This window comes from Rhipicephalus sanguineus, chromosome 5 (genome assembly GCF_013339695.2).
Source record: "Rhipicephalus sanguineus isolate Rsan-2018 chromosome 5, BIME_Rsan_1.4, whole genome shotgun sequence".
Lineage (NCBI taxonomy): Eukaryota > Metazoa > Arthropoda > Arachnida > Ixodida > Ixodidae > Rhipicephalus > Rhipicephalus sanguineus.
Window position 1 is genome coordinate 165,428,882 of NC_051180.1, and position 15,699 is coordinate 165,444,580.

Below are 15,699 nucleotides of genomic sequence, written 5' to 3' on the forward strand. Positions count from 1 at the left end.
ATCAGTTAAGGAAAGAGGTTTGACAATTGTGCACCTATCAGCGCACATAATGGGAATAGTTTTTTGTAGTTCACATAGACCGGATCGTCTATCTCACACATAGGCGTGCGCAGGGTTCCTCATCAGGGGAGGGGGGGGGGGTTGGGGAAGGTTCGTCGCAGCGCCCTCCCCCCCTCCATACTAAGTCAATGTATGGGGCAGACTTTGCCCCCCCCCCCCCCCTGCCCCACCCCGTGCGCATGCCTATGACTACACACTCTCGTTTCAGATAAAATAGGTTTCCCTTAGCAGGGGTGGTTCACCGTACGGTGTAATACCATACCATCGGGGTCGACATGCCATTTTTAACACGAAAGTGTTTTTATGCCGGGGTGGCACCAAGACTTCACTGACGTATTTCAGTCAGGGATATGACGTTGGTAAAAAGCACACTGATGGATTAGAAAGAAACAAACTGCAGAAAAAGTTCCGCCGCCGCGAATCGAACCCACGACCTCCTCGGTCCGTTACGATAGGCGCCCGGCGCACTACCGACAACGTCACCGACGCGCATGCACGAGGTTCTACAAACGCGCCTTATATACCTCACACATTCTCTCTCGCACGGTGCTCTCTGATGGCGGGGCTAGGCGGGGCGGGGCGGTGCCGCCGTCTGTGTGCGGTGAAGTGAAGTACTGCGTCATGAAACTAACGAGCGCCAATAGAGAGTGATTTGGCGACGACGCAGTTGAGCGTCCCGATGCTAGCGAGAGACGCTGGCCGCGCTAGCATCGAAGAGTCGCCCAAGACGCAGTCACGTTCTTTGCCTTTCGCTTCGTGTTAGCGTGTGACGGCTCGTTGTCGGAGTGCTGCAGCTTCCACATACACCAACGGTGTTTCGCCGCCGACTACGTGGAATGCGATAGCACCGACTGATAAAACTGGTGCGAGTGCATGAGCGGGGCTGTTTCTTTAGTCGCGGTGACGATCGGCTGCCGCGCTTCGGTCGTCTGGGTGGGGCCTCTCCTGCCTTCTTAAGTTGTATCCAACTATAAGGCATGCATGCAATAAGTGACAAAGTGATGGGAGCATAAATGCCTTAATAATTGCATTTGGGACATTTTCTTTCACATTATCATGGTGCTGCTTAAATTGTCTCTTCTATGCGCAACGCATCATTTGTGTTTTGATGTTACTGTAAGAACGTTGTTCGACATGTGCGACTGTGTGTGTTTTTTTTTTCTTTTATCCATGTTTCTGGTTTTACTGTGAAAACTCTGTTTGATGGTTTTTAATCGCCATGTTTTATTGCTCGTTGTGTTATAGTGCGAAATTTGTGTGTTGTATGTTCGATCTCTGTAAGAGCTAAGGAGTAGTCGACCCCTTATTTGTTCGCCAACATCTCACATATCAACAACAAAAAAAGAAACCGTCCGAGACACTATATGTGTTTTCTTCGCTTTTCCTATACTCTGCCGCACTTTCATACTTTTTCTTTGTTTTCGCTTTTGTAGTTTTTTTTTCTTTACTGCTAACCTGTCTTGGCCAATCTGGGGCCCGCAGTAATTAATCAGTTAATTATACCGTGGTTATGCTTGGCATCAGTTCCAAGTTTCCAAACGTTAATTGTTTTTATTTGATGTTTTTTTTTATTTGAGTCTCTGTCTTCCAAATACTAAACACAAATGCGAATGAACGGCATCAGCGCTGTTGGCCTAGGCGCTCCTCTCTGTTGGACGGGCCAAACATTTGAGAAGAGTCTTTTACGCAAAAATCGCGTCTAAATCTCACCTCTAGCTTTTTTTTGTTCTTTTGTTTTGCTCGTACGTCATATGAAATCGAAGCTGTGCCTTCCGCAAACATCTAACTAATCAAACTAAAATAACGCATTGTTGTTACGATGACCCTTTACGATGTTGCGGTTAACTAGGTGACAGCACCGTTGCTGCTATTCAAGTCACACTTGTAAGTTCGAGGTAATTCTGAATAGAATGGAAATTATGACCGTAATTACCATTCTAATTTTTTTTCTAATATCGATCGGTCGCTTTGTGATCCGTTAGTTGCGATATGCAGCGAAGTATGCAAAAGGAGGTCCCAAGGTAGAGCAGTAAGTCGTCTCAGACCACGCAAAACTGTCCATCACGTGTTTTGAACAAAATATCGACGCTTCAGAGTATTTTGGCTCCCTTTTGACCGTTACAGGCATAGCCTACTATAGCGTTGCCGGAGGAGAAAAGCCTTGGTGATTAGCCCGCAGATTTTCAACACTTTTCTCCCTACGTTTCGCCAAATATTTCTAACAACTATTATTTTAAGCCATACACAACATTGTAAGAGCTAGCTTTGGATTTCGCGCGCCTTCCTTTTATCTGAAAACGTAAACTGAGATCTTCCTTACTTTGAGGCAACTTAAAACACGTTTTCCGCTTTGAAGGAAAGATTACCTTTAAGGGCTCGTTTTTCGTTGTTAGACAACAATATTAATGATAACTAACAGACAATAACGCCACGGAAAGTATAGGGGATTTTATTGGTAGTAATTAGGATATAAATCTGAAGAAAGTAAAGTGGACGAAAAGATAACTTGCCGCCGGCAGAGACCGAACCTGCGAGTCCTAGAGTCACTGGAAAATCAGAGTACCGCAAAGGTAGGCTGCACGCGGGCAACATTGAGTGGCGGCGGCCATGTCCCTTCCAGACCGTCCGGCGCGTTGCTAGCGTGTGTTGAGAAGTGACCGATGTTTTAGCCTCAGTACCGTGTTGCGCTCGGCAGAACGGCATTATGTGTGTGTTTCTTCAAGAGGATAGTAGAAGTGATTTCGAGTCACCGACAGGTATGGATCGACTGCGCGGTTAGCGGTGCAACTAATGAAACGTACGGCGAATGTTGCCATGTGCTCGCGAACTCTCTTCATGGCTTCATCGGTCTCGTTTCGTGTCACGCCCGGGCGTGTTCGCTAGGTCCGGATCTGTAAACATAGTTGCATTAGCGCAGTGACATCGTGCGAGATGCCATTTACTTCGACATTGGGTGAATCTTGACTGTTTGCGCTAGCTTTTCAGTCGGTGTTCAGGTTCACTGCACTCGAGAACGTTATCGAACATCGAGAACATTCAACATTGCGTCCTTCGACTGATTGCTGACGCATAGCTTGCTTGCGCACCGTGCTTGCTGTTCAACTGGTTGACATGTGTAATAGAAGTTGTGTGTGCACGGTAATTGGAAGTTGTGCGCGACGTCTTGATTCGGAACGCCGGCAGCCGAACGCACGGGCGAATCGGCGTGTGGTAGGTAAGGTGCATCTTATCTTACGATACGTAGAGAATAGGCCATCAAAAATTATTGACATCACTACTTAATTGTTTCGTTTCCTACTTCTTGTCTCCTTAATATTCCCAACGTTGCAATGAATTTGCAAATATTTTGCTGTGTTCTGACAAACAGTTCTTTTTTTTTTTTTTGGCGTCGCCAGCGCGTAAACAGCTGGGGTTCGGTTTCTGCACTGCAGCACTTTTTTTTTCATAATGCACTCTTATTAAAACTTCCTCGACACGGTGCTTTATGTTCTTTTGATCAGAAATAGCACATCCCGGAATTTTTAAAGCGCATGCTACTGCAACACAGTACGTATATAGACCTAGGGCTCGCATAAAATCGACTCCCTCAATGCGTTGGATCTTTTTTTTTTTTTTTTTTTTTTTGCTGTGACCATTTCTCACCAACTATACAGTATTTTAAGGGCACCCTCGGTGCAATGCAGCATTAGCAGCATTTTTTGCAACAAATGTAAAAATACGCTTGATAACATTGCCTTATACCAAGTTTATCAACAGAGTTCCATGCTTCTGTTTTGTGCAATGCCAAAGATCATGCCACAATTGCCTTCAAGGTATACCAGTAAACAGTTAATATTTTAATAAATCTTCGATTTCGCTCTCGTGCGTGACACGCTTATAACTCGGATAGCATGCGTAATCTGTTCAACAGATCGAGATATAAACAGCCGAGCAAATAGAAAGGTATGTAGTTTTCAATATCGCTGACCATAGCGAACCGAAAATGTGAAGTATCCTGTCGCATAGGATCTTTTCCAGCAAAGTTAGTGTAGTTCACTGCAGGAAGGAGTGTTATTCGAGGAGGCCGAATTCGTTCAGGGCAACTATGCAGCCACGTAGAACGGCGCTCTTTGACATTAATTTTTCCCACACGGCAAACGAGATTCCCAGAGTAGCTCACCAGTAACGTTCGATTGATGGTGAGCTACTCTCTTCTGGCATCTGCATGCAGTGGCGTAGCCAGGGGGTGGCACACCGGGTCCGTGCCCCCCCCCCCCCCCGAAAAAAAATGTCTGCTTACGCCCCTGTCCGCATGACGCGTTTAAAAAAGCGATGAAGTACTTCTGGGGACCGTGGTACTGCGAAATGTCCGGCCACGCTCCGCATTAAACGCGCCTGCGCCCAAAGCGCTTGGAAGGGATATGGCGGCGAGAGGTCACGTGATGCGAGTAAGCCAATCGCGTCGGCGGCGGCGCGCGGAAAACAGATGCGATACTCTGAAATTTTTCCAGTGACTCTAGCGAGTCCGATGCTCTACCACTGAGCTACGGCCGCAGTCATCCTCCCGTCCACTTTATGGGCTATATATGTTCATTTAAACATAGGAGTGTTAGTCAGCGCCGGTCAGCTGCCAGCTCGCAAGATCATGTTCTACGTGACGCCTACAGGCAGAAAAAGAGTGTTCCACACTCGCCGCCATGGCTGCAATCGGCGCTTACTAATACTCCTATGTTTAAATGCACATGCATACCCCATAAAGTGGACGGGAGGATGACCGCCGCCGTAGCTCAGCGGTAGAGCCTCGGACGCGTTATTCGAAGGTCGCAGGTTCGGTCCCTGCCGGCGGCAAGTTATCTTTTCGTCCACTTTACTTTCTTCACATTTATATACTAATCACCACAAATAACATCCCCTATACTTTTCGTGGCATTATTGTCTGTTTGTTCTCAATACTATTGTTTTCCGCTTCGGTGTTTTATAGAATGATAAATGAAGCGACCGGAAGTTTCTACAGGTACAACGCTTGCTGCTACTATCGCAGTCTTGAAACCTTCTTAACTATATTCAACACGTTATTCCTATTCGTTCTCTTTTTCAGAGTCTTGGCAATGGACGCGGATGGAACGGCTGCGTCGAAAACATCCGAGCATTGCTTGGTAAGGCTCTGATTGCCTGTTTCTTGTGGGGTGTAACGACGCCCATGGCGATGGTAGCGGAGCTCGATTTTAGACTGCCGTTTATGAGCCTATAGGTGTAATCACAACGGTCGCTTAAAGGGACACTCAAGGAAATGCCGTTTTTTCCAGTATTATTGTGAATTGCCGCTTCACAACACCAAAATCACAACTCTTGCCCCGAGAAGACGCCTGGTAAGTGAGAAAACGCGGTACAAGCAAATGCAGGAGGCAACGCCACCTTCAATATCCCGTACCAAATCACTGTGACGTCATAGATTTTGACGGCTTCTACAGGGGCCTACATAGTTCTTGATTGGTCAAAATGAACAACGTTGTGCCCTGAGGGGGATAAAGACTTAACGTGCCGAGTTTCATCAAATTTTGTTGAGCCATTGTAATTAAAGGGACACTAAAGTGAAACAACGAATTGGTTTAGATTGATTAATTGTACTCTGAAAACTCTAATGACGTTAATTTCACCGTCAATAATAATAATTCAATAATAGAGGAGAAAATGAAAGTCACAGTTGGACTTTTAAATTTCGCGCCGAAATCTCCGCGCGTGGCGTCACGGATTTCAAAGTGCATTTTTCGTGCTTTGGCGACATTGGTTCAACGAAATTTCCTGAAACTTGGCATGTTAAGTCTCTGGCCCCATGAGAAAGGACAATGTACTTCATTTTTACCAATTAGGAACTATGTAGACCCTATAAGATGCCGTCAAAATGTATGCAAAAAATGTTCCAAAAGCCGGGTGAGTTCATGATTCTAAAATATTTACTCCGACTTAACGCAACAAAAATATAACAAAATTACATAGACGTCTCACCACCTATGCGGGTGGCATCCTCATTATACAACAGCGGCACCGTACCGGACATTTACAGGGACATATGTGGCGTTTTTTTTCGAAATGGGCTAAATCCAGAAACCGAAACTAGCTCAAATATTGCTCCATTGGCAAGTACATTCTCTCAACTTTCCTCTAAAAGAGAGATCGGAACGAAATGAGCCAAATACCAACAGCTACGTGTGCTCACAGATCCCGTTTCAAAACGAAATTGAGCCAGATCCATGCGCTGTATGGATCGAAATGAGTCAAATCCAGTATGCCGATAGTAGAGCGCTTCGGCGATCACGTGATTCGGCGAACGTGGAAGCCTCCGTGTGATTTCCCACCTAGCCTGACTACTCTGCCTGTTTTCTGGGTGTTTGTGCAAGTTTTATTTATTTTTTTTTGCCCTTACGGAGCTGGATTATCATGGATTCTGGTGGAAGTGAAGAGATCGGCGAGAGATCGGTCCCGAGACGTCGTCGACATCGTGAACAGAAGCAATGTCGACGCCGACGAAGCAAAGAATGCGCCACTGCCCGAATTTCAAAAAAGTTTTTTCAAGAATACCGCATTGAATTCTATGTCTCAATTCGAAATGAGCCAAATCCAAAGTTATCATGCTAATAATGGTGAAATCCGCTGCACATTTTTTAACTGATTGTGGCCAGAAACTTCCCCTAGCCGACATGTAAAACATATCATAGAATAGCTTTGACAGCGTTGTATTTAGTTTGCATAGCAAATTCTTGCCGTTTTCTCAAATTCTCTTTGGATGGATTTGACCCATTCACTAACAATGGACTGGGCGACCTCCGCTCAGTTGATGCCAATGTGTACTGAGGATGCCACCCGCATAGGTGGCCAAACGTCTATGTAATTGTTATATTTTTGTTGCTTTAAGTCAGAGTAAATATTTTAGAATCGGCAAAATGTATGGCGTCACGCCGACTGGTGCGGGAAATTCGAGGTGGCATCGCCATCGGCATTTTCTTTTCGCGCGTTTTCTCGCTTACCAACCGACTTCTCACAGCAAGCGTGTCGTTTTTGGTATCATGAAAGAGTAATTTACTAGTACGAGAAAAAAGTCGTTTTTCTCTTTAGTGTCACTATAAAATATACCGGACTAAGCTATCGCTCGTAGGCGTGCAACGGACAGCACCTCCTGGCAGCATCTTCTTCGTTTGTTTTCATCGCTCAGTCTCTCTCCCCAGAGCAGGAGCGGACGCGAGTCTGGTTGACCTCCCTGCCTTGTCTTCTTCATCACACTCCTCCTTTTTATTGCGATAGCAATTATATGGACACTCTCGATTGATTTTTGCCGTCGCCGTCATGCCCCAGATATGTATATGTATGTATATATATAAAAAGGCACAAAGAAAAATAAAGCAGAAGAAACAAATTACACCATACCCCGCTGAAATGAACCATGTGCGGATGCGAAGCAGCGGGGAGATCGTTCGCTTGAGCGGGAGATGGTGTAATTTTTAGTGGCGAAGCTCCTTAAGGCGGCAACCGTTCGTCCCTCGTAGTCGTAGTCGTAGTCGTAGTAGTCGTAGTCGTAGTGCGTAACCAGTCTTACGCTTTGACCTCCAAGGTGGTGCCGGTGGGAGATTTTTCCTGTGGGTTGTTAAACAATAAAAAATTCGCAGCGTTAGCTAAAAGCCGACTTCTTCTGTCTCTCATTCCCATTAGCAGCCATTCTTTACCTCCAAGGTAGTGCCTGGTGAGATTTCTCCTGTGCGTGATTAAACAATAAAAATTTTGTTCAAAACGCCGTTGATTGATGAAATAAACCAACGAAAGACGCCAGATGTTTTGCAAAAGCAAAACGAAAGAACGCCAGATGTTTGTAAAGCAAAACGAAAAGATGCCAGCTGCTTAACGAAAGACGCCAGATGTTTTCTAAAGCAATGGTTTTCTAAACAATGAAAATTCACAGCGTACATGTAAAATTAAAGTGAGCTGCAAGTCGTCATAACTCATCGAACCTTTAGTATAAACGCGCCCGATCTCACGTCGGTGATGATGTACTGGGCAGAATTCACGGAAGATTCACAGTTTACCGATGAACCTCCGCAGCTTCGCCCACTCATCATCATTCACTCCGTGGATATGCTGTGATTTTTTTTTTCTTGCGTTCTCGAGCTTGTGCCTTCCTCTGGCGTAGAATCAGCACTGTCTTCCAGTCTCCATCCAGCTCCCGCTGCGTGGAACTGCCGGCGTCCGAGGTATTCGACTCCCGCAAGGTCGCGAGATCATGTGCGTCTGCCTCTCTTCAGTCCATGCCATTGGTGTCGTCGTGGGATTTTTCAGCGAGGGAAGGAGAGCACGAGCGCCCCGCGTCTTAGAGCCACAGAAGCAGAGGCGACCATCGGCCGCTCGTGCCACGTCAAGACGCCGGAGGCGTTGCTGCTGCCTACTCGTCGCAGGAGAAAATGAGGCGCGCGAGAGGGGGGAGTGGAGAGGGGTATAAGAGGGGGAGTGGAGAGGAGGTGCTTGGAGAGGGTTTGCGCATGCGCAGAAAGGGTGGTCACGCCGCACACCACCACCACCGAATTGAACTCCGCCATGGCTGCTTCGCATCTAAAAAATTCCGAAGCACCCGACCGGGGATTCGAACCATCGACCCCTCGCTCCCCAGCCTGCTGCATCAGACAACTCAACCATGCCCCATGCATGCGCCGGCGAAATAACAGCGAGTTATTTATATACACCATTTACCGCTGGTGGTAAGCAAATCTCGGAGGTGCTTGAGCGTGTTTTCTATCACGCAACGCTCCTAATTTTCTTTCACTTTGAAAACTGCCCTTGAGACGCGCACGACAAAGTTGCCCTTTTCTGTACCCACTCGTGATGTGAAAGGGAAAAAAAACAAAGGACACTGGGCGCGCCTTACATCAGACGCCTCCGTGTGGTAGGAGACGCAGGGGGTCACTCCACGCGCCGCAGTTCAAAAGAAAAAGAAATATCTAAGAGCGTTTGATTCTTCATTGTCGACGATGGCAGGCGCAACGCTCCCAATTTTCTTTCAGCGTGAAAACTGCCCTTGAGACGCGCACGACAAATTGACCCTTTTCTGTACTCACTCATGATGTGGAAGAAAAAAAAACAAAGAACACTGGGCACACCAGGCACACCTTGCATCAGACGCCCCCGTGTGGCAGGAAACGCAGGGGGTCACTCCACGCGGCACAGTTTAAAAGAAAAAGAATTATCTAAGAGCATATGATTCTCCATTAGAGAGTTTAAGAATTGGGGACCCAAGCTGCGTCGGGTAGGCTGCTCTTTCGTTCGGAGGATCAGCAGAGCTTGAGAACTGGGTCAAACGCAAGCTGCGTTGGCGCAAACGCACGGGGTGCCACACGTGGTGAAATTAAAATCATGCGGGACGCGAGCCATACGGCGTCGTGGCCCTCGCGGCGTCTGCATAGTCTTGCGGTGACCCAAGACGTCTTGGGGACCCACGCTAGTTTTCGATTTTTGGGTCATGTACCAACGCGAGCACAAGAGCGTGAGAGTGGCTTGGGTTCTGTGCATGCGCCCTGGCGGCTCGCGAGCTCCTTGATCCCCAAGCTTTTTGGGGCCCCACTTCTGCTCAAGCACAAAGACGTAACAACTGCGACAGTTGTTAGTTCATACTTGCCCTGTGCATGCCTATGCGTTCTTTTCGGGCGTCGTCCTTTGTGCTTCAGCGGCGCGCTGCAAGTATCAAGCTGCTTGTCGTTCTTCGTGTGACATTCAAATTTTTTACTATCGCATTCATTGTTCCGCCCTTGCGGCGAAACTGTGACTTTTTTCCTCCTCCCTGACCCGCAGTGTAGGCCTCGTCGGGAAGCACACATCGCCTGTTTCCTTTTGCCAAATTTCGTTGGCATGATGCGTTTTGTATATGTATACATCTCTGAATAAACAAAACTAAGCCGAATTAAGTTTTGTCCTCAAAAGCGAACCATTGGCAACGATGCCAAGACAGATTGCATTTGTGCTGCTCGGACTGTTTTGTAACTATGCTCGGATTCTGCACAACGCTGCTTTTGCTGGAACAAAGAAAGAACAGTTGATCTGGACTCTGCCTGAAGTTGCCTCAAAACGTCGGCAGGCTGAGTGGTGTCACGAATGGCGGTGAAGGTGCCACATTTCGATGGTGCATGAGACAAGATGAATAGGAAATTGTCCTTGTTAGTCAGCAGCGACGGAAATGATTAGGCAGCGTTAGCCTGGCGCTTGCTGCCCTTTCCGGTCAGACCAGTGCTCACACATAGTCTAAGGAGGCCAAGTTTTCAATATTAAATTAAAATATACAAAATATTTAAATTAAACGATTCAAACTTATGGTTCGAGACCAGAATGAAACACGGCGGGAAACGCGAATTAGGGAAAAAAAAGTAAAAAAAAAACGCAGGGGTAATACTTAAAGCGCACGTGCAAATTATACCCAAGCTCCTACGTCCGAATCAATATGAATTATTAAATAGATGGAATAGTTTCATTATTTACGGGCCATTTCCAAATCCTAGTTAAAATACAAACATGGGAAAGTAAGGGTTTCTTGCATATGAAAATCAGGATGTTGAATTCGGATTTCAGATTTAGGATAATGAGAGTGGTAACTAAGTTGAACTGCTCAACTAGTCGAGTCGGCAAAGCCCATCACGACACTGCGACATGTACACCTGACCGGGAACGAAAGATGGTCGGCAGTTATGATTCGACGAGCGTCTGATCATCAAAATGCGGTTCAAGAAGGCAGCGAGATTGCACGAGAATACAAAATGTGTCTGCAAAACCAATCTACATGGTGAAAGAAAACACTTTGAGGCACGTCTGAAGGTTGAGCTCACGAATTGAAACTTCGACACGCCCATGGCATTGTATAGCTGGGATGCGACTACGGCGATAGTTGCAATCTGTCACAGGTTTGTGGTCATTGTCAGAGTCAGAGTCCCAGTTCGCTGGATGGGCATTCGGACCCTTGTTGAACGCTTTTATTTTCTTCTTCTCCTTCTTCCTCCTTTTACAACACTTGTCTGAACAAGTGAGCCTAACCTTCGCTTCCTGCGAAGGGCGACAAGTGAAGCAAGATAATCCGAAAAGGCGGCCTCCACTGCATGCAATCACAAAGGAGCGCCAAAAGGTTGGCGTGTTCATTAAAGTTTTCTCTCACTCTCTCCACAGCACAGTCTCTGCCGAATCACGGTGAACGCGTACAATTGCTGCTCGTGCGGCTTTTAAAACGTTTTCCGTAGCACGCACACTTCTGCAGCACGTGATCCGAGCCAAAGACCACACCCTCGCATTACATCACACTTCAATCATCGATACCTTGCGTTCGGTTTGTGCGTGCAGGCTTTCACGCACCCTCTTGCTTACTGACTAGAGACCTTGTCGTTTCCCCATAATTATTTTTTACGCTAGAGCCCTGTCAAGGCGCTGTCATTGACATCAATAAGTTGTTCGAGCGATTGTGATTTAACGTAAGGCTGGTAATTGTTATCAGCCACACCTCCACAAAACTAAACGCTGCGTAAATGAATAGTCATGTTTAGCGCAATGGCCAGACCACAAGTTCATGCTGTATGACCTGCGGCGCCGTGTGACGCACACCTTGCTTGAGTGCCCAGCGTATAAGGACGAGCTGTCCTTGACAATCTAAGCAGCGCATAACCCTGAACTTACTTGCATGCGCTGGTTCTGTGTCCAAACTGTGACTCTTCACCAAGAAAGCAGTGTGTGTGTGTGTGTGTGTGTGTGTGTGTGTGTGTGTGTGTGTGTGTGTGTGTGTGTGTGTGTGTGTGTGTGTGTGTGTGTGTGTGTGTGTGTGTGTGTGTGTGTGTGTGTGTGTGTGTGTGTGTGTGTGTGTGTGTGTGTGTGTGTGTGTGTGTGTGTCCACGCGCGCGCGCACGAACGTATTTTTTCCGGTACTAATACAAGACCTGCATTTTTTTTACTGATTCTTATACCCACATCCTGCAATGGTCCTTTTCCACTTCTATCACTGCAGAGTGACACGTAAACGATTATACGTTGGCTGATTTTCAACAAGGGGCTCCCTTTCTCTATATATCCACGGATGCTGTTTTGCGAAGCTGGCTTTGCCGCAGTAAGACCATATGTGTGGAGAAGCCAGCTTTTTGCAAACCTTTGCACGACAATGGAAGGCGTTGTTAAGGGTTGCTTGGTTCTACCGACATCACTTGAGAACATAAAGTAAGCCCTCTAATTTTTGACAGCGGTGCTCAGACGGCGGTATTCAACAGGATGGCAGTCCTGCGAAGAATGGATCCTAACGGCTCCTTTAGAGCGATAAAGTTCTACTCTGAATCAAACTACCTTTGGGCCGAACCACTGCCAGCGTCCATCTGAGTTCCAGGTTACGGTGTTGAGTCTACGCACTTGACTCAACAGAAGGTCACTTGACACCCCCCGCCCCTCCAAGCAACCCCAGCGTTTCCCTCACTGCCCCACCTCGATGCAACACGGGTTTGCAACCCCTAAGACAAAATCCTGCCGACGCCCATGGTTGACCGTCTCTGAAAGGGCGCATGAGATGCTTAAAAGGACACTAAAGAGAAAAACGATCTTTCTTGTATTAGTGAAGTGCTTATTCACAATTCCAAAATCGCCACGCTTGCCGCGAGAAGACGCTTGGTAAACGAGAAAACGCGCAAAAAGAAAATGTGGTTGGTGACGCCACCTTGAATTTCTCGTACCACACGCCGTGACCACATGTCTACTAGGCCCAACGTATAGTTCCTAATCGCTAAAAATGAAGTATATTGTCCTCTGAGGGGGACATAGACTTCACATACCAAGTCTCAGGAAATTTCGTTGAGCCAATGTCGCCAGAATACGAAAAATACGCTTTGAAATCTGTGACGTCACGCGCGGCAATTTTGGCGCGAACTTTAAACATGAAAGTTTGACCTTGATTTTCTCCTCTATTAATAAACCTATGAGGGTGAAACTAACGACATTAGAGTTCCCAGAGTACAATTTATCAATCTGAACCGATTCCTTGTTTCACTTTAGGGTCCCTTTATTCAGCTTAGAAGGTGGCGAGAAAAAAGAGCTTCGAGCCACTTCCAACAAGTGTGCATCGCAATGGAATACTTGCCATGCGCATTCTTCTTTTAAACGTACAAAAAGATGGGACAGGGGGAACGATACGACAAGGCGCGTCTTGCAACTTTTAAAGATGAATGCGTGCCAAGTAGTTTAGCCCAACTAGCAATTTTCCATGCGTTTTACCACGCCGCTTGCATTCTGTCGGGCTAGCATAATGAGCAGAAACACGAAGGTTAACAAAGGGAAGCTAGATAAAAGTTGGGGACTGCGTAACGAACAGTGAAAAGAAAATATGTCAGGCGTAATCGGGCTTTAAGGAAGGAAAAATATCAGGCGCACCCGGGATATAAAGGCAAGAGGCAAGAATGCAGCGGTATGGAATAGAGAGAAATCAAAGACAAGCAATGTTATTTTGTCCTCACCGTAAGAGGCAAAAATAAAGCTGAGAAGTCCATGCAATTAATGTGCACCGTGTAGATAAGCGGTGACTGGTTGAGTTACAGAATGTACGCTACACGATAAAGGATGCTATATAAGAAAGAAACATAAGAAAGCGCAATTGAGGACGGCAGAGCATCGGACGCTGTGGCAAAAGTAGGAAATCTGCAGGAATAAGATGGACACAGCCGGTCAAAGACAGGGCCAATTGTAGGTCGCTGGTAAAGCCTTCGCTCCGCAGCATCGCATTGAGTTCCCATGTAGATTGGACGTCGATTGATTACCATTGTGAGGGTCGTGACGATGGTCGACCTTTTATGTACCTGCCGCGCCAGTTCGCCCGTGATCTTGAATCTCGTTGCTCTCCCGATCATGAACGGAGAAACAAAAATTAAGGTCAAGCACGTCCTTACGATGCGAATAAAATAAATTAGACTGGATTTTAAACTTGCAGCGCAGATGTTATAAAGAACCAGTTGAAAAAATAAACATCGCGCACGGAACGTTTTTGGTTTCCTAAGGGGCAGTTGGGTTTGCCCGGTACGTTCCCAGGTCCGCACGACTATGCCGACTCTTACGCTACCCTCGTGCGCTCGTTATTTTATTTTTCTGCTCCGAAAGACTCGAGCGATCTGTCACTAGTGATGCGTTGTTGGAGCATTGATTCTTTCCCAGTCGCTGGTTCAACAACATATGACTTATGACTGGACGTCTTCGCAGGCATTGGCCATGGACGACGGCGTAGTGCAAGTGCATCTGATGGGGCCCGCGGACAGCAGTCACCAGCTGAGTCGCGACCAGATCCAGGAGAAGCTACTGAACCTGTAGAAATTAATAAAACACACTTATGTTTTCAACTTCGACGCACTGTTATGTTATGCTAACACTGTCGGGTGGAGGGATCGTCGAAAGTCGGTTTCGGTTTATCTCGTGACAAGAATGTAAAAGTGCTACTGAGGCTGCGAGCGTGCATGCGTTCACACAAATCTCCCGTGTGCTCGACTAACCATTTCATAAGCACTGCTAAATAGGCATATCGCGAAACTTGTAGCGCACTAAAAAGGACACGGACGAAGAAAGTGAAAAAGGGACGTCTGTATTCACTTCCTTCGTCCGTGTCCTTCGTAGCGCGCTACAAGTTTCGCCACGTATCCCCACCAGCTAGCCCATTCTTACATCTTTTCATGGCATACCGATTGTATTTATGTGCGATGTGGCAAAGAAAAAGGCTGAGCACGAGTGCCCACTGCGATGGAAGCGGCACCACTGCGAAACGCTGCGCTGCGGGTGACGACCCGCAGAAAACGAGAAGACAGGACCGTTCACACGCGCTTCAAGAACTCCACGTGGGTACGAGCTATAGGAACGCCATACAGAACGCAATAAAAAAAGAGTATTTGTATGGTTTTCTCGGGGCGAAACTCTCGCCACCCCTCCTCCATTTCATTGAGGCAAAAACCAGTCAAAAAGGCGCCGGACAAAGGGAAAGTGACACACACAACGACTGGACTAGCAACTGTACTTTATTAATTGACAGCAACTCCCAGAAGAACCACGGCGCATGCGCTGATCACGTAAAACCATGAAGCCAAAACATGAAAAAAGCAAAAAACCGGCCTACATGACGGCCAAGAATTACCGCCAGAATGACAGGAACTCGCATTCCTTCTGTAGTAATGAAATGGACGTAGTGCTGACACAGTCGTCACGGTGCATGTTGATATGATAAGCTTCAGGGGCGTAGCCAGAAATTTTTTTCGGGGGGGGGGGGGGTTCAACCATACATTATGTAGGTTCGTGCGTGCGTTTGTATGTGTGCGTGTATATATGCGCAAGCAAAATTGAAAAATTTCGGGGGGGGTTTGAACCCCCCCAACCCCCCCCCCCTTGGCTACGCCCCTGATAAGCTTCAGGGATTTCGCGCTCCTATTTGCCCCCACCTCTACCCGAAATCTTAACATTGGAAAACAGCGGCACACAACCACAGACCCAATGTTAAGATTTTGGGTAGAGGTGGGGGCAAGGAGGAGCGCGAAATCCTTGAAGCATATCATATCAACGTGCACCGTGACTACTGTGTCAGCACTACGTCCATTTCATTACTACAGAAGGAATGCGAGTTCCTGTCACTCTGGCGGTAGATTC

At 46.9% G+C, this 15,699-nt stretch overlaps 1 protein-coding gene across 1 annotated transcript in view; it reads left to right on the forward strand.

Moving 5' to 3' along the window:
• LOC125758652 (cytoplasmic dynein 2 intermediate chain 1-like) overlaps window positions 1-14,382 on the forward strand; it is a 48,788-nt gene extending 34,406 nt beyond the window's left edge. Inside the window, exons 11-12 of the mRNA XM_049416077.1 lie at window positions 5,138-5,195; window positions 14,275-14,382. Coding sequence (XP_049272034.1) covers window positions 5,138-5,195; window positions 14,275-14,382 — 166 coding nt within the window. The remainder of the gene's footprint in view (window positions 1-5,137; window positions 5,196-14,274) is intronic.
• Window positions 14,383-15,699: the final 1,317 nt, after the last annotated feature.